This window comes from Nyctibius grandis, chromosome 18, assembly GCF_013368605.1.
Source record: "Nyctibius grandis isolate bNycGra1 chromosome 18, bNycGra1.pri, whole genome shotgun sequence".
NCBI classification, from domain to species: domain Eukaryota; kingdom Metazoa; phylum Chordata; class Aves; order Nyctibiiformes; family Nyctibiidae; genus Nyctibius; species Nyctibius grandis.
The window spans coordinates 1085459-1110779 of NC_090675.1; the positions used below are offsets into that span (position 1 = coordinate 1085459).

The 25321-nt window shown below is 56.6% G+C and overlaps 3 protein-coding genes across 5 annotated transcripts; all 3 read left to right on the forward strand.

Moving 5' to 3' along the window:
- Window positions 1-241: 241 nt before the first annotated feature.
- ALDOC (aldolase, fructose-bisphosphate C) lies at window positions 242-4161 on the forward strand. The gene is made up of 9 exons (XM_068415652.1): window positions 242-325; window positions 1123-1248; window positions 1331-1542; window positions 1626-1680; window positions 1751-1911; window positions 2421-2504; window positions 2588-2762; window positions 2843-3042; window positions 3673-4161. The coding sequence occupies exons 2-9, from the start codon at window positions 1137-1139 to the stop codon at window positions 3766-3768; spliced, it is 1095 nt and encodes a 364-aa protein (XP_068271753.1). The 5' UTR covers window positions 242-325; window positions 1123-1136; the 3' UTR covers window positions 3769-4161.
- A 494-nt stretch (window positions 4162-4655) lies between these two features.
- On the forward strand, window positions 4656-9002 carry PIGS (phosphatidylinositol glycan anchor biosynthesis class S). Of its 3 annotated transcripts, XM_068415641.1 has the most exons (12): window positions 4656-4702; window positions 4804-4943; window positions 5020-5131; window positions 5659-5748; window positions 5910-6001; window positions 6172-6370; window positions 6699-6841; window positions 6935-7049; window positions 7320-7465; window positions 7590-7690; window positions 8036-8246; window positions 8406-9002. In XM_068415641.1, the coding sequence occupies exons 1-12, from the start codon at window positions 4666-4668 to the stop codon at window positions 8679-8681; spliced, it is 1662 nt and encodes a 553-aa protein (XP_068271742.1). In that variant the 5' UTR covers window positions 4656-4665; the 3' UTR covers window positions 8682-9002. The 3 variants fall into 3 exon arrangements, with proteins under 3 accessions (XP_068271742.1, XP_068271743.1, XP_068271744.1); XM_068415642.1 differs by lacking the exon at window positions 5020-5131 and having other exon boundaries at window positions 4659-4943; XM_068415643.1 differs by lacking the exons at window positions 4804-4943; window positions 5020-5131 and having other exon boundaries at window positions 4661-4702.
- Window positions 9003-9597: 595 nt separating this feature from the next.
- Window positions 9598-24548, forward strand: UNC119 (unc-119 lipid binding chaperone). Its single transcript, XM_068415872.1, has 5 exons — window positions 9598-9727; window positions 20455-20568; window positions 21482-21584; window positions 23393-23565; window positions 24436-24548. The coding sequence occupies exons 1-5, from the start codon at window positions 9598-9600 to the stop codon at window positions 24546-24548; spliced, it is 633 nt and encodes a 210-aa protein (XP_068271973.1).
- Window positions 24549-25321: the final 773 nt, after the last annotated feature.

The following is a 25321-nucleotide window of genomic DNA, read 5'->3' on the forward strand; positions in this document are numbered from 1 at the left end:
GTGCCGGCGTGGCACGGGGGGGCCCTACCCACGACAGGGGGTGACTCAGCTGGGTCCCTGCCCGGGGGAGGGGGGGGCACAGAAGGGTCCCCCCAGCAGCAGGGGGTTGCAAAGGGGTGGCACAGCGGCGGGTTGCGGCCCTGGGGTCCCCACCGGCGGCGGCGGGTGTCGCCGGCGGGGGCGGGGGAGGGCGGAGCGGGGCGGGGGGGCCGGTCCTGCCGGGTGCCGCCCCGCCGGTCACGTAGCTCTGCGGCACCGCAGCCCCATTTACCGCGGGGCCGGAGCGCGCAGCCCGCAGTCCGCCCGCCGCCATCCGCCCCGCACGGTAAGGGGGAGCCGGGAGCCCGGGGCGGGGGGCGGGGACACGCACCGAGAGACCCCCGCGGCGGGAGCCGGGGCTCCGGGGTGGCTCCGTGCGGCGCCGCCGGCATCCCGGGGGTCGGGCAGGGCTTGGCGGGGGGGCTCCGGGACAGAGGGAGCCCCGGGCATGGGGGTGGGTTTGTGGGGGGGGGAGCCCGGAGGCACCCCCTGCGCTGGGGCAGCCCGAGCCCAGGCGGTGCCGGCCGTGGGATCGCCACCCCGACGGGGGGGCGCCGGCTCCCTGCGGCATCCCCGTCCCCGCGACGGCGCCAGCCCCGGGGTACCCCCAGCCCCGGGTACCCCCAGCCCCGGGTACCCCCAGCCCCGGGTGGTGCCGCCCCTGAGGTCTCTCCCTCCCCAGGCAGCGCCGTTCCCGGGGTATTTCCATCCCCCCAGTATCCCTGTCCCCGGGCTATCGCCATCCCCCCCCGTACCTCCCACCCGCGGTACCCCCGGCCCCGGGGTATCTCCATCCCCGGGACCCCCCCGGGCACCCCCCGGGCCCCCCGCGGAGCTGCGTTCCCTCAAGATGGCTGGGCTGGGGGCGGGCGAGCAGGCAGCAAAATGGCTGGGAGCTCCCCGGCATCCTCCACGGGGCCCTGCCCGTCCCGGGGCCAGGCAGCTGCCTGCTGGTGCTCGGGTGACCCACAGGGCCGGGGTCCCAGCGCCGTGGGGGTCCCCAGTCCCCGCAGGATCTGGGTGGCGCGGAGGCTGGGGGGGGCCACCCCGGCGGCGCGTGACTCAGCCCCCGTCCGCTCGCAGCCACCACCACCACCATGACGCACCAGTACCCCGCGCTGACGGCCGAGCAGAAGAAGGAGCTGTTGGACATCGCGCTGCGTATCGTGGCCCCGGGCAAGGGCATCCTGGCCGCCGATGAGTCCGTAGGTCAGTGTTGGGGGGCAGGGGATCTGTCCCGCCACCCCTTGTCCCCACGGCGGAGGCTGACGAGGGTGCTGGGTGCCTGCAGGGAGCATGGCGAAGCGCCTCAACCAGATCGGGGTGGAGAACACGGAGGAGAACCGCCGGCTGTACCGCCAGATCCTCTTCAGCGCCGACAGCCGGGTGAAGAAATGCATCGGGGGCGTCATCTTCTTCCACGAGACCATGTACCAGAAGGCTGATGATGGCACCCCCTTCGTCCAGATGATCAAGGACAAGGGCATCGTTGTGGGCATTAAGGTGTGTGGGGGGGTGGCCGGTGGGTTTGTGGGGTGCTGAGGGTGCTGGTGGGGCTCAGCGCTGCCTTCCCCTTCCCTCCCCAGGTGGACAAGGGCGTCGTGCCGCTGGCCGGGACAGATGGCGAGACCACCACGCAGGGTAGGCGGAGCGGGTAGAGGGGTGGGGGCCGCGGGGTTGGGGGCTGCGGGGCTGACGCGCTGCCCGGCAGGTCTGGACGGGCTGTCGGAGCGCTGTGCCCAGTACAAGAAGGACGGGGCCGACTTTGCCAAGTGGCGTTGCGTGCTGAAGATCAGCGACAACACCCCCTCCGCGCTCGCCATCATGGAGAACGCCAACGTCCTGGCCCGCTATGCCAGCATCTGCCAGCAGGTACGTGTCTGTGGCCGGGCATCGCCCCACGGGATGGGTGTTGCCCTGTATGGGGGCTGTTGACCTAAGGGGCCAGGTGTAGCCCCACAGGGATGGGCACAGATCCCTGGGGCTCAGCATTGCCCCCGTGCCTGGGTATCACCCCATGGGGCTGGACATCAACCTGTGGGCTAGGTAACACCTCACATGGATGGGCATTGACCCCCACGACCAGGCATTGCCCCATGGGGTGAGCGTCAGCCATGGGGCCAGGCAGCGCCACACGGGGCTGGGCGCCACCCCACAAACATGGGCATTGCTCCGTGGGGCCAAGAATTGACCTTCCTAGGTTGGGCCTCACCTCATGGGGCCAGGCATCACCCCACTGGGATGGGCATCACTGGCAAGGGTGGGCCTTGAGCCTCGGGGCTGAGAATTGCCCCCCAGGTCCAGGCACTGGCCCACATTGCCATGGAGCCAGGGCGATGCCCAGGGACGTCCCCGTGATGGCATCTGCCTGGCGTTTACAGAACGGTATCGTGCCCATTGTGGAGCCGGAGATCCTCCCTGATGGTGACCACGACCTCAAGCGGTGCCAGTACGTGACGGAGAAGGTGAGCAGTGGGGCGGGCAGCAGGGCGGGCACCGTGCCACGCTGTGCCGTGCCAGGGGACTCCACGCTGCCTGTCCTCCCCAGGTGCTGGCAGCTGTCTACAAGGCGCTGAGCGACCACCACGTCTACCTGGAGGGGACCCTGCTGAAGCCCAACATGGTGACCCCCGGACACTCCTGCTCCACCAAGTACGGCCCCGAGGAGATCGCCATGGCCACTGTCACTGCTCTGCGCCGCACCGTGCCTCCGGCCGTGCCAGGTACCAGAACCAGGACATGGCAGGGACCAGGAGGCGGATGCTCTGTGTCCGCCCTGGTGCCATAACCCCACTCTCTGCAGGTGTCACCTTCCTGTCCGGGGGTCAGAGTGAGGAGGAGGCTTCCATCAACCTCAACGCCATCAACACGTGCCCACTGGTGCGGCCATGGGCCCTCACCTTCTCCTACGGGCGGGCGCTGCAGGCGTCGGCGCTCAGCGCCTGGCGCGGGCAGCCGGACAATGCCACCGCCGCCACCGAGGAGTTCGTCAAGCGTGCAGAGGTGACGAGGATGGTCCCCGCAGGAGAGGGGCACTAAGGGCTGTGTCCCATGGGGGACACCAAGTGCTGTGTCCCGATGGGGTAGTGGGGACATGGAGGGCTGTGTCCCCATGGCACGGGGTACACTGTGCCCCTTGGGACGGGGGATGCTGAGGGCCACATCCCACAGGGTGACAGGAGGCACCAGGCTGTGCCCCACAGGACAAGGGGTGCCAAGTGCCATGGTCCCCATGGGAGGGACACTGAGGACTGTCTCCCTGTGGGATGGGGGACACTGAGGACCGTGTCCCCAGAGGGCAATGGGGGATGCCAAGGGCTGGGTCCCTGAGGGATGGGCTGTGCCCCCTAGGATGACATGGAGGGCTGTGTCCCTGTGGGAAGAGGGATGCCAGAAGCCATGTCCCAGGGGGTGATGGGGGACAACAAGGGTTGTGCCCAGTGAGATGGGGGACACTAAGGGCTCTGTCCCCAAGGGAGGGGGATGCCAAGGGCTGTGTTGTTGCAGGGGCACAGGGGACACCGATGACTATGTCCCTGTGGGCTGGGGGACCCCGAAGGCTGTGTCCCCAGGGAGTGGGGGACCCCGAGGGCCATACCCCACAGGGGCCACTGACGTTTCCTTTCCCCGCAGGTGAACGGGCTGGCGGCGCTGGGCCAGTACGAGGGCAGCGGGGACGACTCGGGGGCCGCCGGGCAGTCCCTCTACGTGGCGAACCACGCGTACTGAGCCCCGGCCGGGTGCCCCGCCGGCCCCGGCCCCCTCCCCACCACTGCTCACACCCCACTTCCACCCCAGCCACCCAGGGGAGCCGCCACGCGGGGAGGGGAAGGGGAGCACGCCCCGCGGGCCGGCCCCACGCCGCCACGTCTGCAGATGAAGTGGGGGGGCCTGGGTTACCCGGCCCCCGGAGGGAGCCACCCGGGTGCCCCTTTGGTGGGGGGCTCCGGCCAGGCCATGGCGGGGGGAGGCCTGGCCGCGTCGGGGGCAGGAGGGGAGGCCTGGGGGTGCCCCTGCCCTGCTGTAGCTTCGCAGTCCCGGTCGCTGCCGCCCTCGGGGCGCCTGTGTTGTGTTCGCCGTGTGCACCCCATGTACCAAATAGCCTAACAACGAATAAACGGTAGAGACAGCGCTGTGCCGCCTCCTCCCTCGCCGCGGGGCCCCCGGGGACCGCCTGCCGCCCCATCCCGGGCATCCTCGAACCTCCTCTGCCCACTCTGGGCATCACCCGCAGCCTCTTGTGCTCACCCGTGCCATGAGCTGGGCCTGGTCTCAGCCCACCCGCACCCATCGTGAGGCTCTGGGAGGCAGGAGGGGGGGGCTGGGCTCTCCCTACGAGCCCCTGGTCCCCCTCTCCCCCGTTTCCACCCCCTTTTCCCGGCCGCGGTGCTCGGCGCCGCACCGGTGCCCGTTGCCCCGTCTGTCCCTCCGCGGCGCTCGTAGAAGCCATGCGGCCAAAGCCCGCCTCCACGGGGCTGATGCCGCTCTCTGATTGGTGCTGCTGCCCGCCCGTCTGCACCTCCGCTCTCCGGACTCCATGTCTATTGGCTGTTTTGAGGACTGGGAGCTCTGAATGGCTGGGCATGGGCGCAGGCCCCGCCCACCCGGCTGGTCCGGGAAGTGAAGATGGCGGCGGCGGCGGCGATGGCGGCGGATGAAGCAGGTACCGGCGGTGCCCGCGGCTCGTTCGCTGTCCCCGGGTGCCCGGTCCCCCCGTGCCCGGTCCCCGCGGAGCCGGGCCGGTGCTGAGCGCTGTCCCCGCAGAGCGGACGCGGGGCCGGCGGGCCGCCCTCTCCTTCGCGGCCATCGCCGTGGTGCTGGGGCTGCCGCTGTGGTGGAGGACGACCGAGACCTACCGCGCCGCCCTGCCCTACGCGGACATCGACGGGCTGGGGCAGCTGCCGGTGAGCGCCGGGAGCGGGGCCCGGCGCGGCGGGTCCTGGGGCTCGGGGGGCCCGGGCTGACGCTGCCTCTGCTCAGTTCCAGCTGGCGGTGCCCATCACCGTGGCCTTCGCCCCGGGGTCGGTGCCCGGGGACCTGCCGAGGCCGCTGCCGTTCAGGGACGTGCAGGAGATGGAGATTTCTGTGAACCGTGAGAGACCCCTCCGGCAGTTCGCACCCCATCCGTCCCTCCCGGGTGGCCTCGTCCTCTCCCGGGGGGTCCCCGTGTGCCAGCGGCTTCTCTCCCCGGGAGCCCGTCAGCCCGGAGCTCCCCGCACCCCAGACCCCCGCCTGCCAGCACCATCCTGCCCTGAGCTGGCGGCGCAGGGGAGCAGGGGGGTCCCCAGGGTGCCGCAGGGAAGAGACCAGCTCCCCTCCCTGGGGGCGAGGGCAGCCGTGGGAGGGTGGGACGTGGCCTGGCTGGCTGTGGGGCCGTCCTGCCCGCCGCCCCGGCCCCCATGCTGCCCGCCGCCCCGGCCCCCGTCCTGCCCGCCGCCCCGGCCCCGCTGAGGCCACGTGCCAGGGTGGGTCAGTCAGGTGCAGTTAGAGCTGGTGCCCAAAGGACCTTGCAGCATGTGTCCCCCTGGGGCTGTCCCTTGTCCTTCTTAGCACCTGGCTCCTGCGAAGGGCCTGGGAGCCAGGACTAAGCGGCTTCACTCAGGTTTTCTCCCCCGACAGCGAGAACCAGCATCACGTCCCGCTACGAGATGCTCTATCGCAGCACCACGGCTCAGGAGGAGCTGGCACTGCATGCGGCTACTGCACGAGGTACCAGGACAAGGGATTGCGGTAGTGGGGGCAGCTCTGCGGGGGAGCAGGCTTCACTGTCTGAGGCTGGTTGAGCAGAGGACTTGGCTTTGCTGCGTCTCGGGGTGCGACGGGGATTGGAGTGAAGTTCCCAGCCCTGCTAATGCCTCCGTCTTCCCTAGAGGCTGACGCTGCTCTGCGCCCGCTGCAGGACGCCTCGTTGGGCTCTCTGACCGTGTACGTGGTCCCCGAGACCTCCTCTCTCCTGCCTCAGGTAGGGAGCAGCAGCCTGCGGTGCCAGCCCTGCCTACTTCACCCCTTGAAGGCCCCCTGGGTGGGGAGAGGGATCTGTCCCTAGGCTGTTGCAGGTGGTACCGTGTTTTTCTCTGACGTGTCAGTGGGAGCCAGCCCTGACCCCAGCCCTCACCCCTGCCCCCTCCCCAGGGCATCAGCGTCTACGTGGGGAAGCACCGCAGCGCCCTGGTGAGGGCTGGGGGGGGCCTGGCTGCCTTCCACACCCGCCTCCGGCAGCTCACGCAGGTGATGTCCTTCACCGCCAGCTCCATCGCTGCCGCCCTCTCGGACCGTGTGCCCGATGGCCAGCTCGGCCCTGATGCCCGGCGGCACTTGAAATCCAGCCTGGGTACGGACGTGTGCCCCAGCCCTGGGGAAAGCCCGCTGGCTCTGGCCGGGAGGTCCTGTCCCTGTTGTACCTATAGCATCCCTGGATGTCTTCTGGGGTAGCAGACCCCGGGGGTCTTCCGTTTGCCCTTGGTAGTTGCTTTGGGCTGGGATCCGTGCTGTGAGCGCTGTGTGTTGGGGTGCTGGTGCATGACCCTGCAACAGGGAGGGCCAGGGAGGAGGGGGTCAGGTCCTGCTGCTCTTGGGAGTTCTGTGATGGCCACATGCCCGGCTCGGCATCAACAGGCGGTGGCCGTGCCAGTGCCTCACAGGCGGTGGGTCCTGGGCAGGGTACGAGATCACCTTCAGCCTGCTGAACCCTGACCCCAAGTCCCACGCCGTGGACTGGGACATCGAGGATGCCGTGAACCGCTACGTGCAGCCCGTCCTGGACAAACTGAGCTTGGTGGCCAACTTCTCTGTAGACTCACAGGTGAGAGGCAATGGGGAGAGCCCAGCCCTGGGCCTTGCTGGGTGCCCTGGGGCGCAATTCTCTGCCAGCAACGTCTTTGTTGTGTGCCTGCAGATCCTGTACTACGCTGTCCTAGGAGTGACGCCACGCTTTGACAAGGAGTCCTCCAGCTTCCTCCTGAGCGCCCACAGCCTCCCACACGTCATCAACCCTGTGGAGGCCAGGCTGGGTGAGCACTGTGCTCCTGACTCAGCTGTTACGGGCTCTGCTGAGGGAGGGGGGACAGCTCTGCCTATGCCCCTTCCCTCCCTGCAGCAACGTGCCCTGGCAGCACCAGGCAGGAGCGAGGGTGACCGAGACCTGCTGGGCTGCCAGTTCTGCTCGGGGTTTGCTGTGGGACGAGGAGCAGGGCTGGGCTCTGCCCCAGCGCTGCGCACAGGCGGTCAGCTCTTGCTGTCCCTGCCTGCCCAGGGAGTTCTCTGACTCTGGCCCGCTGCAGGCTCCAGCGCTGCCTCACTTTACCCCGTGTTGAACTTCCTGCTGTACGTGCCAGAGCGCTCCCACTCTCCTCTGTACATCCAGGACAAGGACGGAGCCCCAGTGAGCACCAACGCCTTCCACAGCCCCCGCTGGGGCGGCATCATGGTACGGGGCTGTGGGGGTGCTGGCAGTGCTCAGGCAAGGCGGCGGGTCCCCCTCCCCAGCGAGTGCTGGCAGCCCTGCCAGCCCCAGGGCTCCGGCTGTGCCTCACTGACACGCTTTCCTGCAGGTTTACAACGTTGAAGCCCCTGCTTCCCCCCAGGCCTCCCTCCCGCTGCACGTGGACGTGGACATGGTGCGAGTGATGGAGGTTTTCCTGGCCCAGCTCCGGTGAGGATGTGTTCTTCCCTCCCTGGGCCTCTGTGTGCTCTCGTGGCACACGTGGACATCGATGGGGTCAGAGCAGGCTGTACCCATGCAGCTCGTTTGCTCCTCCATGGGCTCTGGGAGGCTGAGGGTGGCTTTTTTGTGGCCTTCAAGGTGCTGACCACCGGCTGGCGCATCTCCCATCTCCTGAGGTGGGAGGCTTGTCTTGTCCCGCCCCTTGTGCGGGAGACCATGGGGTGTGGGGTGAGCCCTGCCAAGGCTGAATGCACCAGGGAAAGGGAAGAGTAGGGAGTGCATGTGGGACCGCAGGCTTGTGATGTGGGCTGGGACCTTCCCCTCTACTCCCAGGTTACTCTTTGGGTTATCTCGGGAGGAGCTGCCTCCTGAGTTCCTGGTGGAGAGCCCAGGGAACGAGGGGCTGGCCGACTGGGAGCTGGACCGCCTGCTCTGGGCCCACACTGTGGAGAACATCGCCACCGTGTCCACCACCTTGACCTCGCTGGCCCAGCTCCTGGGCAAGATCGGGAACATTGTCATCAAAGACGATGTTGCCTCTGAGGTAGGGCTGGGGCACCCGGAGGTGGGGAGGGGGCCAGGAGTTGCTGTCCCTGTGCAGACCATGAGCTCTTGCTGGTGTGGTGCTGCGAGCGAGGCCCCTGGGCTTGTTTCTGTTGTCCTGCCTGGCCAGGGACTGACCCTTGGTCGTGTTCCCACACAGGTGTACAGAGCGGTGGCCTCAGCGCAGAACACCATGGCTGAGCTGGCCACGGGCCACCTGCACTCGGCTTTTCAGGCCAGCAAGGAGGCAGTCACCTCCTCGGAGCGCGCCTTCTTTGACCCATCTCTCCTCCATCTCCTCTACTTCCCCGACGACCAGAAATTTGCCATCTACATCCCGCTCTTCCTGCCCATGGCTGTCCCCATTCTCCTTTCCTTGGCCAAGATCGTCCGGGAGACCAGGCAGCATAAGAAGGAGCCCACCAAGATGGACTGAGCCCTTCCCCATGGCGCCCTGCCTTAGGGCTGGGGCTGTCCCCACCTCCTGCACTGTGTTGTCATGGACCCACAGCCCAAGAAGGTGCCTCAGAACAGTATCAGGGCCAGGCCTGGCAGCTCAGCTTGGGTCTGCTGGGGCCAAGATGCAGGAAGGAGAAGAGAGACTGCTTTGAGGGGTGGGAGATGCTCTCTGTCTCCACCCAGCACTGCTGAGATCCAAGAGGAGGTGGGGGGGGCCTCCTTATGTGTCCCCCCTCCCCAGCCCTGCACTGTGTTCGGAACAAGCTGCTGTATAAATAAAGAAAAAAGCCTGACTGGGCAGGGACTGTGTGAACCTCCTTCCCCCTCTGCCCTTACCCCTCTGGGGCTACCTTCCTTAGGGCTCTGGCTCCTGTCTCACGGGTCTTTAGCCCAAAGCAGTTGGGGACAGTTATGGGGTTCAGCTCTTGGGGGGGCAGTTCTGTCTCGTTGATGTGTATGGGGGCAGTTACACCTCCATGGGGTCCAGCTCCCCCATCATTCCATTAGCCTGAGGCTCTTGAGGGGCGGTTAGGGGGGTCCCCACCCCATTATGGGGGTCCCCACCCCATTATTGGGGTCTCCACCCCATTACTGGTGTCCCCCCGTGCTTTCAGGGGCAGATACAGGCTCTGTCCCCACAACACCCCCGGTTCGGGGGGGCTGTTTGCCCCAGGGGACCCCTCTGGGCTCTGACCCCCCGCATGGGGGTTTGTTGGGGGACTCTCGGAGCAGGTGGCCCGTGCCCGTGTGTCCCCGCCCGCCCCGCGCTGGGCCGGGCTGGGGGCGGGCCGCGGGGCGGGCGGGGCGGTGATGCCCCTCCCGGTGCGGCGGGGCGGGCGGCGGCGCGCAGCGGGGCCGGGGCCGCTCACACCGCCGGCGGCGGCGGCGGGGCCATGAAGGTGAAGAAGAGCGGCGGGGCCGGGGCGGCGGCGGCGGCAGCGGCGGCGAGGACCGAGGAGGAGCTGGGCCGCAAAGCGCTCATCGGGCCCGACGATGTGCTGGGGCTGCAGCGGGTCACCAGCGGTGCGGGGCGGGGGGTGCGGGATGGGGAGGGGGCTGCCCCGGGGCGGGGGGGGTGCCCCGGGGGTGGGGGTGCCCCAGGGAGGGCGGGTGCGGGATGCTGAGGGGGCTGCCCCGGGGATGCGGGACGGGGAGGGGGGCTGCCCCGGCTGTGGGGGTGCCCCGGCTGGGGGGTGCCCCGGGGCACCGGCTGCCCCAGGGTGGTGGATGCGGGATGGGGAGGTCGAGGGCCGACTCCGGGGGCTCAGGGGATGGGGACCGCGTCCCCTTTGGGGATGGGGAGGGGTCCAGCCGTTTGGGGGTTTAGGGGTAGCCGGTCCCCCCCTCCCGGGGGATGAGGATGCAGTACCGCAGGGGAGAGGGGCTGCCCCGGGGATGCGGTACCCCAGGGGTCTGGGTGCCACCTAAGGACCAGGGACCAGCCCTCCCTCAGGGAACAGCGGGACCTGAGGCTCAGGGCTGGGGGTGCAGCCTCCTCCCCCACCCAGGGATGCACAGGCTGTGGAGCAGCTTTCCCCCCCCCGGGTCGAAGGTCAGCGGTGAGATGGCCCCCAGCGCTCTCCCCGTCCCTCCCCTCCTGTGCCCGTGCCCCTTTGCGCAGGGCTGGGCCAAGCTGCGCCCCTGCTGCGGTGGGGCTGGGGGCATGGGCTGCATCCATGGCCACAGCATGGGGGGGCTTCACTATAGACTCATCCTGCAGCCCCCCACCACGTTTCCCCTTCCCCACTATAGCACTGCTGGTCTTGAGAGCATCCTCAGGGGATGGCGGGTGCGGGAGCGTGCTGGCTGGAGGGTCGGTTGTGCTTGGCAGAGCAGCTCGGTTGGGAACGGGCAGCATTGGTTGCAGGATGCTGGGAGAAGGCATGTGCCTCAGGCCAGCCTGGCCACAGCGGTGCCCAGGGGTGGCCTGCCCCGCTGCCCCCCCAAAAAGGCCTTTTTGCGTGTCCTGGGACCTTTGGGTCATCTCTCTGCAGGCAGCAGGTTGGGCACGGGGAGAAGAGGGCTGGTGGGGAGGAGGGGGCTGGCCTGGGGGTCCGGCCATGCTCCTCGTTGCCTCGGAGCGCTCTGCCATGTGGCGTTAGGGCAGGTCTCGTGTCGCAGGCCAGGGCTGTGCGGCGTGACGAGCCCCGGAGAGAAAGGATGCGGCTGTGAGCGTTGGTGTGTGCAGGCAGCCCCGTGGGCCTGCGTGTGGCGAGCAGGGTGGGAGGGAGGGCGGGAGGAAAGCCCCGCGGGGACTCGGTGTTCGTCCTCAGCAAGGGGTTATGGAGGCTTCTCTGAAGGAGGGGCTGCTGATGCTGGGGGGTTCCTTGGGTCCCCTGCTCTGAGCTGAGATGCTCTGATGGGCTGCAGCAGTGTGATTCACCACCCGGGCCCAGAAATCCCCTGCCTGTAGCAGGCAGAGCTGTGCAGCAGGCGCTGGAGCGTGCTGCCAGCGTGCTCGGAGGAGCAGCGTTAGATGGTGAATCCAAGCGATGGCCGTGCTTCGCATGCTTTGCTTTACGGTGTCCCTGCCTTCGGCGGTGCTGTCTGGAGGGGCTGCAGGCACGTGGCCACCCCGCACCCTCGCTCCTGGGGCGTGCAGACCTCACGTGGCATCACTCTGGCCAGCATGGATGGCACATGGCTCTCTGGAAGCAAGCACCTGCGTTCCCAGGGTGCAGCGAAGGCAAGCTGGTCACCCTGACTTCAGAGCCAGGCTGGGAGCGGAGCTGGTTGTCACCTGCCTCTTCCAGCCATGGGCCAAAATGCTCTGGAGCACAGGGAAGACGTGAAACGCATGAAAATGGTTTGCTCCCCTCCTGCTACGAGACTTGCTGTACGAGGGTAGCACAGGGGTGCGGATGGGTCGTGCCAGACAAGACCAGGGCACTGCGATGAGCCCTGGGTAATGCCTCCCTGTGGGAAGTGCTTGTCTGTCCTGCTGGGTACGTGGGAGCCAGCAAATGCTCTCTGCACCTAAACCCCTCGGTGTGCGTTTGGGGATACACGCATACAATACATCCACCTTGAGCGTATTGTATCTTACTACCCAGCAATATTTTGCAGAGCCCCTTTTCAAGCTCAATCTTCCACCCAAGCTGGTGGGTTTAACACAGAGAGCAAAGGTACAAGAATATTTTTCTGCTCCTTAACATGTAATGGTTATTTGGGGTATTCTGTGGCCTTTGCTCATTCCCATGGGCCACAGAAAGCTCTTAAAAACATATTGTCAAAAATACCAAGGTGAAACTGTTGCAGTCTTCTGCTCCAAGCGGAGGGTGCTGCAGGGAGGAGGAAGGACCAGACTGTGGGAGAGAAGTTCGTGGCTGCCCCAGCCCCAACCTCTCCCTTTGAGATGCTGAGCCGGGGCAGCCACGATGCCCTATTTCAGCAGTTCTGGTTTTGATGCCCAAAGTTGTGGTGCTCCAGACAGCTTGAAGTTAAAGCAGGAGTTGGTGGTGAGGTTGCAGCAGAAATACCCTGGTGCCCTGGATGTCCCTTGTGGTTCCAGATGGGGTATAGTTTATCTTTAACCAAACTCATGGGCCAGTAACGTGGTAGCTCGCACTGTCGAGGGACTGTGGATAAACTGTGTGCTGCCTGGGGACCTGGGGTGGTGTGGCCACGTTTGACCATGGCTTCAGCAAACAAAGCCCAGGATAAACCGTCTTAGAGGAGGGCTTGGTACTGCAGGAACGTGTGGTTTAGAAATGCTTACACCATGAGTAGCCTGTGTGTTTCTGAATGGCCTTGCAGCTTGTGTGGGGAGAGGCAGATCCCAGCTACTGTATGGAGAACGCTATGGATCCTGTTCCTGAAGGAACTCCGTAGCGTGGCTGCCTGTGGCAGAGGGCACCACGCTCACACCCAGGAGGGCCCTTCCAGCCCTGCCTTTGCCCGGGATGTGCTGATCTTGCAGCTGCTCTTTTGGAGCCAGGCTTTGCCATATTGTGCTTGCTCTGCCTGCTGCGGAGCTTCGCGATGCTTCCTGGGCAAAGCTGCTCGCCCTTCAGCCCTGGAAGAGGCGGGTCTCTGTGGAGCCAAACCACTGCTCGTGGTTGCTACCTGTTGACCGCGCAGCGTGCGGGCGGGCTGCAGGCGGGCTCTTAGCCCTGCGCTGGCATTTGGGTCTAGGCAAAGCCCTTGCTTTTGCATCAGGAAGCACAGCTGGGCTTTCCTCTTCCCGTAGGTACAGCTGACGAATGACCGAACGTTAAATGGCTCAGGCTGGGAGGGTGGAGGTGCAGGATGTGGCTCTGTGGCATCGTTACTGCTAACGCAGAGAAACCCCGTCCGTAATCAGCCAGAAGAGCCAGCTGGGCTCTGCTCTTAATGTGCTTCTAATAAGCTTAAAGAGGGAGCTGGGCAAACTGTCCTGCATATGCTGCGTCCTTGCAATGGTAAATTCTCCAGCAGCTCCAGGGCTGTAACGTCCCCAGGCACGCTGGGGTCCAGCCTGACGGGTCTGGGGTGCTGCCTGGAGCATCTGGGCCTTTTGGCTGGGCTGGCTCTGGCGCTGCTCCAGAGGTATAAAGTGAATGAACTGTTTTCTTTGCAATTAGCAAGATTTGTCACTTGCTCACACAACTGCGGTTACAGAAAGAGGAAAAAGCTTAGGACGTGATTAATTTAGGATTAGCAACGGAGCGGGGCAGAGCTCAATTCAAATTGCAATTAATTACCGAAGCAGCCAGAGGATCAGATGAGCCTGTCTGGAGTTATTGGGATGTTGGTGTCTGCGAACGCCGTGTCCTGCCTCGCCGTCCCCGGGCACTGTCCCTCGTGTCTTTGACCACGCTGCGTCCTGCAGCTTTGCTGGGTCACGCTGTGCTACTCCCACATTAGCTGCAGGGCGAGGTTAATTCAAGAGGAGCTTTAATTTCTTCCTCTGTCTTTGGGGTTAGAGTCATCGGTGGTCAGCAGAAAGATGATATTACAGCCCCCGTAATGCCATCCCCTTCTACCAGTGTGCAATAGTACCAGGCTTCAAACCCATACGTAATGAAAGGCAAGCGTCAGCCTCTGAGACTGCCCTGCTTGTCACAGCTTCAGGCACCTGCACAGTTTGTCTGTGATACTAGATTAAAGCTTATATTTTAAGCTTTATTCTAAAGCTTATTTTATTCTAGCAAACCAAAGGGTTAAATAATTGATTACATACTTGGAAACAACTACAAAACAAAACGTAAAAATAAGGCACACACACTTAATCATTTCTGAAACTAATCTCTTCCCCGAGCTGTCATTGAGGATTTCTCTGAGACTTCTCTTAGCAGCTTTAGCTCAAGGCCAGCTTGGTCGGTCAGGGCAGACCCATCGTGGGTGACTTTCATACCTGGTTTCCTGTAGCATTAACGGGAAGCTGATGTGTGTGAATCAATCTTCAAAGCCACTCCTGGACCGAGGCTTTCCTTTCCTTCCACAATTAATTGGGAAAATGTGTTGTATCAGGAGCTCTGATTAGCTGGGGGTGTTTGCGAGGAGGTTAATGAATCACTGTTCTGAGTTGTCCGGGGCTGTGATGTGTAAAAGCGTTTTGATGTGCTGATTTCTCGTGGCAGAGCGATATCCCAGAGCTGTGTCAAGCTGCTCTCACTGCGACTCCTTTCCTCGGCAGCACCACAGACGCTGTGAACCTTTTCAAGGCTTTGTGATAACGCGCAGCTCAAGGTGTTGTGTAGGTGAAGGGCTGTTTCAGCAGTCTCGCAGTACAATATGGACTGTGAAGATTTCCAGGGGCAGCACACGTGGTGCGTGTGTAGCACAGGGTGACGGGGTGGCAGCTGAGTGGGTTCCTCCTTCTGCCAACATTGTGGGTTTGGGCCATCCCTGGTGGAAATGGCGAAGGTAAGAGGAAAGCGGTGGCAGACGCTGGGGGCCTGATTGCGCTGGCTTAGCCCCGTGTAAGAGCACAGTGGGCTGGTTTTGTTAACGTTGTGCACGTGGTTTCAGACTTTGAGTGCAATCAGTGTGGACAAGGGGGCAGGAAACGGGGCTTGGACGCCTTGGGGATGGGGGAAGAGCAGCCCCATCCTTCCTTGACAAGGCCTGGAGGGCTGTGATCAAATGAATGGTGAGAGGGTGAAGTCTGGAAAGCTCGATCTTAAAAAAAAAAAAAAAAAGAGCAGGCTGCCACAAAAAGCAGAGCCTGGTGAGCCGTGCAGTAGGACTCGGTGCACAGTGTGGCAGGGCACGCTGCCAGGTGGGTACGTCGTACGGGCTGTGGGGACCTTTGTAACCGCCCCGGCTCAGCCTGCTGGGATGTGCCCCTCTGCTTCATTCACAGCGCTGCTCAGGAGATGTGCCACTGCAGAAGAGCTCCTGTGGGATCCTCCTGGTGCGGGATTTTCCCTCTGGCGTGTTCACAGCAGCCTAATTACTGAGCTAGGCAGGAGGGCTGCGGGTGCCTCTCTCCCTGTTCACCCCAGCTCTTTGCTTGTCCCATGGCTTTAGACGCAGAGCGGATCCTGGCTGCCTTAGCTCGCCTCCCTGCCCCTCTCTTTGTGGGACTTGAACTGCTGAGGCAGAGGGCAGGGGAAATGGTTTAGTTTTTTCTTTAATTGAACTCTGGTTGGCTAAGCAGGCATATCGATACCACTTGAAACTTGCCCTGCCTTCCCCTTGAGGTCCTGCACTCTGTCCTGCGTCACTGCTCTGCAGCTTCACGGGGCTCGTGCTATTTTTGCTCGCTTCCTCCTGAGACTCTTCAATCTGATAATCTCCTAATCTCCAGCTCCCAGCAATTCATCTGCTGTTGTCTTTGCTTTATACCTGGCTTATGTCTTGGGAGTTGTCTTCAAAATAGCTTCTGACCTTGTTGGCTAATGCATGTTAAGAAATAGGCCTGCATAGCTCCAGGAGCCTTCTCATTCCCCGAATTCTTGTTATTGCCTGGGTTGGGGAGAGACGTCCCTATTACAGGTCACTGCTGCTGCATCAGTTTCTTGTGCAGCGCCCTCCTGATTTACACCCATTTTCCTGAGCAGATTTTAAGTTCTCTCTTACCCCAGGTACACTCCGCTTCCCTTTGTGGGTTATTAAAGCCTTAAAATAGGAGCTGCCTGATCTGAGCTTAGACGCTCTGATGAGCACCGCAGAAATATCTGTAATGTCTGTGAGGGGGACACGTGCTTTCTCCTGGTTGCAGAGAAGGAGAAGGGATCTTGAAAGGAGCACGACAAGGAGTGCTAACCCTATTGCCCATGAACTCCTCCTGATAAAATGTGCTCCGTGGGGTGGTTGCAAAGGAAATCTGAAAATACAGGATCAACTTTTAGCTTTCTCTGATGAGGATCAAACACCTAATCCCATCCATTGGATAACGGAAATAACAGGGAGAGGGCAGGAGGAGAAAGTGCCTTCATTAGCTTTCTTCTTGTATCACCTGGCGTTGTATTATCCCTCACCTTCTGTGCTCCTTTGTCACACCAGCTTGCTAAAATACCTGGCTGGAAATATGCACCAGGGTTCACAGTGTACCATTGTTTGCAGTGTCTGCTGTTGTTGTCTAGGCTGTTTTGCCGGTTTCTTTTGCAGTCTTGGGTGTTTTTGGGAGGGGAGGAAGGTTTCCTGGATGAGAACCGTCTCTTCTCTGGATTGGACAGCAGAGGTACCACCTCAGAACTGTAAACAGGGTATGAGCATCCACTGTTTCTGATAACAAAGCTAGAGACCTCTTAACGAATGCCTTGCTACAGATTGCTGTTTGGGTTTTTTTGGAATCACTTTTTCATACAAAGGGAATAGGAGAATTCATGAAGGAATCCATTGTGGCTGGCTCAGGAAGTCCATCACCTCTCCTGCTTCCTGAGACCACCACAGTGTTGCTAGTTGTGCTTCCAAAATCTTCAAAACCATGGTAGGTAGAAAATATCTCTAATAGTGAGGAGTTGCAGATCTTTGGGCATGATACAGAGATTATGGGAAGGAAGCTGCAGAGGCATGAGCAGGAACAGTGATGTGTGAGTGAGAAGCAGCTGCTAATACCAGGCTTGGGCAAGTTGTAGGAGTTTGCTCTTTGCTTTGAGAACAAGTTCAGCTTGGTTGGTGAGCTCTTTCCAGGAAGAGTTTGGGTACAGAGGTCTGGGACATGGCAATTCACTGGGCTTTAGGAAGGAGTAGGAAATGCTCCTCTTTTGTGACCTGTTTTTGCACTACTTAGCGTGGGTACTTCAGGACAAAAGCCAGTGTGTTGGGTTTCCTAAGACAGTGCTGATGTCCCCACTCCTTCATCCCTTGTTCAGAGTGTGCTGCCAGCCCTGACTCAGGTGAGTACGGAAGGCTTGTTCAGGGAGATACCGGGATTATTTGGTTATTAATGGGGAAACAACGCAACCTGCTTCAGGGGCAGCGGAAGAAACGAGAAAACGTTCTGTCCTGGAGACCAAGCCTACCTTTCTTGTAATGCTCCACTTCACTCGATGGAGGCTTGAGCTGCCTTATGTCTGACTAAAATAGACATGGATGCTGCCTCCATTCCCCAAATTGTGGTGACGGTGAATTAGGATAATGAAAGCAGATGATACATTTAAGTGCGTCACGGAAGTGTGGGCAACTGGGCCCTACAGGAATTTAAAAATAAGTATGTATGGGATGAGATTAGCAAATTTGACAGCGCTCAGCTGAGCAGAAGTAGCTGCCAATTGAAAGCAGCCCATTCCCACTAAGACCTTCCAGTGTAGCTGTGGGCTTCTGTTATGTATGGGGAAAAAAACCAGCATGTGGCTACTTTGATTGATTTTTGAACAGGAATTGCAGCAACCAAATTTAATACAGACTGAGAGGAATATATATACCTCTTTTTTTTTTGTCCTGCTAGGAGACTGGGCACTGCCAGAGGAGGAAAAATCACTTGATTGCAGTACTCTGGCAGCTAATCTTCCCAGATGTCATCCAGTTAGGTACTGGCATGTTGATTTAAAAAAAAAAAAAAAGGTTTAAAATATTTTCAGTGCAAAAAGAGTTGGAAAATATAGCACAGGGTGCAAACATGACTGGGCAGGAGCCTGGTGGGGATTCTGCCCCGGGGTTTCCTCCTCTTCGGTGGCTCTGCTTGGCTCTTCTCTCCTCCAGATGAGTCATGGACACTGTTACTGCAGCAACGCTGCTGCCAAGGAGGAGGATAAAGCTGTTGCCATGGTGCTGGATGGGCAGGAATTCTGCAGAAGGAAAAACACTTAATAATTAACTTGCAGACAAACACGGCTTCAGACTTTGCCTGCGTGCTCTAGGGAAGGTGTCCCGGGCTCCCAGGCGACCGCCAGCCTGTTCTGGTACAGCCCCTCGCCTTCGTGGAGAGCAGCTGGTCCGAGCGCGGCCGTGGGTCGAGGGAGGCGAAGCCGGGACTGCGGGAAGCTGTGCCTGCTCCTGTCACTTTGTGTTTTGCATGAGGCTGCTTGGGGCGGGGAACTTGTGGGACGGGTTAAGAATTTGGGCTGGCTGATGTGTTAGAACCTAAAATCATCGTGTAATTGCAGGACGTCTACCTGAGGGTTGCTAAACGTTGGGGCTTAAGGCAAGGGGTTGATTGAAATTTCTGTCCCATCTCCTCGGCTACTATTAAAGACAGAAAAGAAGATTTTGTGCAGTTCTGAGGCTGTTTTGTCTAACAGTAGGCTTGCATTTTCTCACGGTAGTAAAAAGGTGGAGCGCTTATCTCGTTTTTCCTGATAGCGTGGGTACTGGTGTTAGTTTTCCTTTGTGCCGTGTTGATAGGAAAGGGAGACCTCCCTGCCAAATGCCAGAGATGCTTCAAACACAGTCCTCTCTCTTAAAGCCCATTCCTTTGAGCGTTCGCTGTGTGGTGGTGGTGATGGAGAGCACTAAAACCATCCAGAGAGTACGTTTAACACCTCTGTTCCTTGTACTAGCACGCGCTCAGACAGTTCTCCAACTTAAGGAGATTTGCAAAGAATAAAAAGCTTCTAGGAAAGTACAGGGGCTGCCAGACGTGCAGTTCGTGCTGGGCAGCGCCTAGGAGCAATCTTCCCTAGTGCTGACTCCAGCTAGCTGGGTCTCTCACTGCAGATGGGCTTGATTTCTGTAATTACAGGTCCCAGCATGCGAGCCTGGCTGTCTGGTAGTTGCAATGCGTGGCATTTGGGATGTCCTCTTGCTACACTGCAGCGATCTCTTATTAGCTCCTTATCTATGGGATGTGCTAACCACTGCCCACGAACTGTAACCCCCATAATGCAGGTACCCGGTTTGTTACACCGGCGCTGAAGGAGGGGTTGTTACGGGCAGGTGGGATCTCTGAGTACGCTGTGACTTGTTTTCATATAGCCAATGAACAAACCTTAGGTGGATGGTTGTATTTGAATTTTAGAAATAGGAAAGCAGACAGAAATAAGTGATTGACTCAGACTAATGGCAGGAATTAGTAGCTGAGAAAGGAATTGGAATGTTAAAGTATTACTTTCACCTTGGAACCTCCAAAACAAGTCTCCTACAACGTGCAGATGCACAGTTGTTCAAAAGCTAACCTGGCTTGGATACATACAGCATTTATGTAGATTTGTCAGGATAAAGTTAGTTATTGGAGCTGCTTTCAATCTGTGCTTATATCATAGAATCATAGAATGTCAGGGGTTGGAAGGAACCTCTGGAGATCAATGAGTCCAACCCCCCTGCCAGAGCAGGACCAATCTAGGGCAGGTTACACAGGAACGCATCCAGACGGGTCTTGAAAGTCTCCAGAGAAGGAGACTCCACAACCTCTCTTGGGAGCTTGTTCCAGTGCTCTGTAACCCTTACGGTAAAGAAGTTCTTCCTCATATTGAGGTTGAACTTCCTGTGCTCTCGCTTGCATCCATTGCCCCTTGTCCTATCGTAGGGCACAAGTGACAAGAGGTTGCCCCTTTCCTCTTGACACCCAGCCCTCATCTATTTATACACATTAACCAGATCCCCTCTCAGTCTTGTCTTCTCCAGACTCAAAAGCCCCAGGTCTCTCAACCTTTCCTCACAAGGCAGGTGTTCCAGTCCCTTCATCATCCTCGTAGCCCTCTGTTGGACTCTCTCCATACGTGCAGTGAAAATGAAGTACCACTGCTCTTTCCCCAGAGAGGAGGCTGGTACCCAGGTCAGGACGCTCAGGGCACAGCAAGGCTGAAGCCAGAAACCATGACTTTCTCCCAAAGATACCGGCTCTGGTGGAAGCAGGGAAGGGCTCTGCTCCCAGACTGCTTTCCTAGTCCAGGGAAAGGCTTCAACACCATTTTCAGTGCTGAGGGAAAAAAAAAAGTCCTTGCATGGGATAAGCATGGAGAGAAGAGGCCATCCTTTGTCTGCAGAGGGCTGGAGACAGGGGAGGTGGCACAAGGGAGGACACTCCTGTTCCAGTTAAGTGCAGCCGCTTAGTGCTCTCAAAGCTGCTTAGCCCTTGCGTCCTGCCAGAGGGCAGTTTTTAAAACAGGCAAAGCCTCTTACACTGAAAAGGCAAGGATTTGATGGAGGTGCTGACTGTTCTCAATACCCTGAGGGGAAATGGATGCAGAAGATGGTGGCAGGGGGTTGGAAAAAGGTGATGACCTCTGAGTGCTGGGGGAGAGAACCCTTTCCCTGTCCTGTCCAAGCAGGACAGTGGGAGCATTCAGAACTGGGACTGTCTTCATAGACCTCAGTTTGGGATTAAAACCAGGGTAGTGGTGGAAATGCATTTGGGCTGCTCTCACTGCTGGTTGTGACCTCCAAAGAGTGATACCTGGTAATTCTGGGCAGCCTTCATTTAAGTTTGCTTTCCTCTGCAGATTATTTGTGCACTCCAGAGGAAAATGTTTACAAGATAGACTTCACCAGGTTCAAAATCCGGGACATGGAATCTGGCACAGTCTTGTTTGAAATCACCAAACCAGCAGCTTCAGGTGAGCGCACACACAAAATACTGTTTTCATGAACAAAGAAATGCAGGTGTCTGCTTCCTTTTGCCTTTTCCCACTCCTTTTACTCAACACATTTCCCAAAAGTAGGAGATGCTCTCAGCTGCGAGAGGGCTAGAGTCTCAGCTCGCAGCAGAAATACTGTGCAGGTGTCCCTCTGTACCAACACAGTGATCAGAACTCGTTGCTGCTGTGTTCTTATGATTGCCATCTGTGATGAGAAAGGACAGATGGGTGTTGTAAACAGAAGCAGAGGAGGAGGAGGAGGTCACTGTGTGTTAGTTTCTTGGCTGTTCAGCAGCCAGAGTCTCCCTGTACACAGTTCAACTGTTAGTCTAACAGCTTTTGCTCAAGAGGCAGGAAAATGATATTTCCAAAAAAGGAGAAACTTTGTCACTTGTGCAAATTAAACAAACTGAAAATTTGCTTTTTTTTTTCTTCATAATTTTTAGGTGTTACTTGTAACCACCAAAGTGTTACCTGTTGCCAGTGGTGATAAAAACCCAGGGCAACTGTTCTTTTCCCGATCCAGCACTCTTTTCAATCATCTTCCCCATCTCCCTGCAGCTGAGAGGGAGTTTTCTGTAGCTTAGAGATAGCAAACCAGAACGTGCTAGGGTGAAATGGCTTGTTCAGAGTCACGCTTCAACCCTGAATCAGAGGCAGGAGCAGTAAGTCACTTAGGAATATAAGTGTGTCAAACCAAAGAGCCATCTTGCAATACTCTGCCTCTGAGTGACCAGTAGTAGATGCCTTAGAGAGGAGAGGAAGAGGGTAAGCACATCATCAGGCTTTCTCAGAATAGTTTCCTGGCTTATATGACTCAATAATGTATGATTGCAAGTGTTTTCACTGGGTTTCTGTTGCTCAGACTGAGCTTTACTTTGTGCTTTTCCAGAACGTGAACACAGTGAAAAGAGGGACATTGACCCCAACGCTGGACGGTTTGTTCGCTATCAGTTTACCCCAGCTTTTCTTAGACTTCGGCAAGTGGGAGCCACGTAAGTAATTGCTCCTGTGCTAATTTCTAGTACAAGAAACAACTGAAATCTTATAAAAAGTGGCTCTTGCTTGTTGATCCTGTCAGGAAGTTGATTTAATTTGTTATTATGAGGATCTCCAAACATCTTTGCTGCACGCCTTGCGTTCTCCATCCCTTTAGCTTGTTTATTTACCTCAGGAATAGGCATGGCGTTGAAGAGATTAATGCTAAAAGGGGCAAAATAAGGTGGACAGACTACCCAGATATTCCTACTCTTTTCTGTGCATTATAGTTTGCTTGTCAGAGGCTCTGCCAGCTTCAGAAGATGTGTCCCCTTCCACACTGCGTTCCCCAAAAACCATTAATCCATAAATGCACGTGAAATGGTGCAGTGATGTTTGACGCTTATGTGGCAGAATGTCTTTGATGTGTCTGGTAGTGCTGCTTGCATCCATCAATAAACCACACCAAAATGTGACACCTAAAGTATCTTTCTGTAAAGCTTTAGGCCAAAGTTATTGCTACTGTGATACAGGTGACAGAGGGTATTGTTTCTTTAGTAAGAGTGAGTAGTGATTACTACTAACTTACTACTAACTACAGATTTATCTGCAGTTAAATAGCATGCATGGGGAGATGTACCTTTTGGCTTGTCTTTCCTCTTGTGGCCCCCCAAATAGCAGGCTGGTGGGTTGCTTTGGCTTTGCTGGAGATTTTAGAAGGATATTGGGTCAGAGCATGGCAGGTTCTTTATTATCTTTGTTTTTCTTTGCATTCACTTAAGTTTCAATTAGTAGATCTAATAAAGACCTTTATGCCTATTGCTATTATAGCATTAAGTCCATAATATTATAACTGAGCATCAGTTACAGTTTCTAGCACAAACCTATTTGTTTCGGGTATATAGAAATGATGAGTTTGGATTCCTGTTGGAGGGCAGTTTGACAGATCCCTTCAGCAGCAAATGTGTATTTCACAAGAACTGATGTACAGTAGCCGTGGTTAAAAAAAAAAAAAGTATTTTTGAGAGCTTGATTAAAATTCAGCATTTGGTTATGACGCAAAAGAATTAAAATTCGTTGTCAGAGAATATGTTTAGAGGAAGGTCACACATTACCGCTTCCTGCTAATCTTAAAGATGTGATTTAGATTTATATTTTGGTTTGGAAGAAAAATTAAAGTTATGTATCAATTAGCACTTCTCTGGCTGCTATTTGTTTAACATGGTAAATACCCAGCTTTTGAGTTGTGCCAGACTAATAACGGTGTCTTCCTGGCTTACTCGTGGTGTATCATATGAAACTAATACCTGTCTTTCTCCAAGAGATCATGCTTCTTGGTAACAGTAACTTGAATGTAGTGCTGGCTGAAGCTTGTCCCCCTTTACCACTTACAAAGCAGGAACAGAAGAAAGACCATTTTCTGCAGATCTGGTTTCTTTTTAGTACCCGCCAGAAGAATTAAAATAACTTGTACAAAAATCCAATGCAATAAGGAACGTCTAGTGAGTGACCTAGTGAAGTGCCTGTCCAGTATAGTCGGAGGGATCTTTTCTTCACTGAAGATGAGTTTAAGATTGTAAAATTGTCTTGCATGTCCCCTTTTTTTTTCAGTAAAAAGAATCAAGATATAGTATAATCTATGATTTGTAATGCTATGTTGTGTCCCCGTAGCATGCTTTAAGAAAAAGAGGAAACCATACTTTGGTTAGTACCATTGCTTTAGATCTTTGGCATTTTTCAGAAGAGCTCTCTTCTACCTTTCAGGACTGGTTGAAAATCTTACTTAAGGAAGAAAGCTCATTTCAATCTTATCCTTCTTTTTCAGGGTGGAATTCACAGTAGGGGACAAACCCATTAATAACTTCCGCATGATCGAGAGGCACTACTTCCGGGATCAATTGCTTAAGAGTTTTGATTTCGAATTTGGGTTCTGCATCCCCAGCAGTAAAAACACTTGTGAGCACATCTATGAATTCCCCCAGCTCTCTGAGGATCTCAGTAAGCTCTCTTTAATTACTGGGTTACCACATAGTGATGTTATTCTCAAGTGTTTCGAAGAAGCCCTTTCTTAAAAGCTGTCTGTAGAAAGTGGGTAGGGTAGAATACTGCCAGATAGTTTTATATCTGTGTTAATACCGATTTAATTTTCTAGTAGCACGTATCTTGTCACCCACCAGACAGTTGCTTGCCTTTTTTTTTTTTTAAATTCATAGAAGGGAAGCTTCAGTGTCACGGAGAAAAAAAAAAAAAGATAATTGTGTTATAAACCAACCAAAAAACTAGGGTTAAAAAGACATCCAATAAATGAATTACTTAAATGTTATGTTCTGTTTGATGTGCTACATTGATAGCTTGAGAGGTTTTAGTTTTAGTATGAACATAACTTTTATTTTCTCTCCTCTCTCCCAAGACACAATAGCATCAGCACTAAATGCTTGTGATCTTATATTCTCTACAACCCCTAATCATGTATGTCAGCACTGATACTAGAGTCTGTGGAAAATACTGATGCGCTGCTGCTTCTTATTGTCACACCAGAACAAATTTCTTTTCAGTTCACTGTTTTATCACTCTTTTTAAAACAAAAAAGCCCCAGACTGGAGCATGGTATAGTTTTGAGGTTAGGTAGAACACTGACACTTGGTATGGTGCCTTAACATATTTGGATTATATTTGAGTTCCTTAAAAGATACTGTCAAGGAATGGTTTGGGTAGGTTCCTGTTTTGGTTTTTCACTCGAGAGTTTGCTGCTATCTGAGCAATGCTATTAAACGTAACTGAAACCCAGGGCAGAGTGTTGCCTCAGTAGGGCTTCTGTGGAACACGATTAATTTTTAAAGTGTTCTTTTTTTTTTTTTCCCCCTGCAGTTCGAGAGATGATCCTTCATCCATACGAGACACAGTCGGACAGTTTCTACTTTGTAGACAACAAGCTCGTGATGCACAACAAGGCAGATTATTCGTACAGCGGAGGACCTTAAGCGCAGGATGGACAGCCAACCTGTGCTGGCCTTCCGTCTCCTAGCGAAGTCGTCAGGGATACCAACACCTTCCGTTCAGTTGCCTACGGCGTCAACTGGACAAGGATCCACAAACCAAGGACTCTTTGCCACAGTAGGAGTTTCATGACTAAATTTGCCAGTCTCCTCTTCTTTGAGCTTTGAAGCAGACCCAGTTCTTCAGAACTTTAAGCGGTTCTACAATGCTAAACGATCTTTGGATACCACTTCCCTAAGTTCTTTAAGTGTCTGCTTTGAAAATGGCCTTGTGGGACCTGGGGGATCTTGCCCTAATTCTGTGGATTTGTGTTCTTGCCCTCAAGTATCTTTTAGGACGCGATTGCTTTCTCAGAGAATGTAATCTGAGAAACCATGTGAGTAGATGGATGCAAATGCAGAGTTTTGTTTATTTGTTTCTCTTTGTGAATGCTTGAAAGGCATGGCCAATTTAACTTGTACATCCAGTTGAAAATGTCGAGCATAACATCTTACAGAAGCAAGTTTCATCTTTCGATTCATCCTCTAAATATCTCATCCTTTAGTTTTGTTCCTTCTGTGTAATACTCTGTTTAATCTTGTAAACACTGAAACTCGCAGTGAAGACCAGGAGTTCAGTGACAGAGCTGTTTTTAATCAGGTACCGTCCTTTTACATTTCAGATGAAGGCAAAATAGCATGGAGGGTCTATAAACCTCCATAAGCGTTTTCCATTCATTTCAGTTTTTGCAAACTGATTGCAGAACAATCTGGAAAAA

Bases quoted from the DNA above. Each gene is read 5' to 3' on its own strand.
- UNC119 (XM_068415872.1), top strand. From the start codon at position 9,598: ATGAAGGTGAAGAAGAGCGGCGGGGCCGGGGCGGCGGCGGCGGCAGCG. The intron at 9,728-20,454 runs GTGCGGGGCGGG...TTTCCTCTGCAG, and splicing joins GCTGCAGCGGGTCACCAGCG to ATTATTTGTGCACTCCAGAG. The intron at 20,569-21,481 runs GTGAGCGCACAC...GTGCTTTTCCAG, and splicing joins CACCAAACCAGCAGCTTCAG to AACGTGAACACAGTGAAAAG.
- PIGS (XM_068415641.1), top strand. From the start codon at position 4,666: ATGGCGGCGGCGGCGGCGATGGCGGCGGATGAAGCAG. The intron at 5,132-5,658 runs GTGAGAGACCCC...CTCCCCCGACAG, and splicing joins GATGGAGATTTCTGTGAACC to CGAGAACCAGCATCACGTCC. The intron at 6,842-6,934 runs GTGAGAGGCAAT...GTGTGCCTGCAG, and splicing joins ACTTCTCTGTAGACTCACAG to ATCCTGTACTACGCTGTCCT.
- ALDOC (XM_068415652.1), top strand. From the start codon at position 1,137: ATGACGCACCAGTACCCCGCGCTGACGGCCGAGCAGAAGAAGGAGCTG. The intron at 2,505-2,587 runs GTGAGCAGTGGG...TGTCCTCCCCAG, and splicing joins GCCAGTACGTGACGGAGAAG to GTGCTGGCAGCTGTCTACAA. The intron at 2,763-2,842 runs GTACCAGAACCA...CACTCTCTGCAG, and splicing joins CGTGCCTCCGGCCGTGCCAG to GTGTCACCTTCCTGTCCGGG.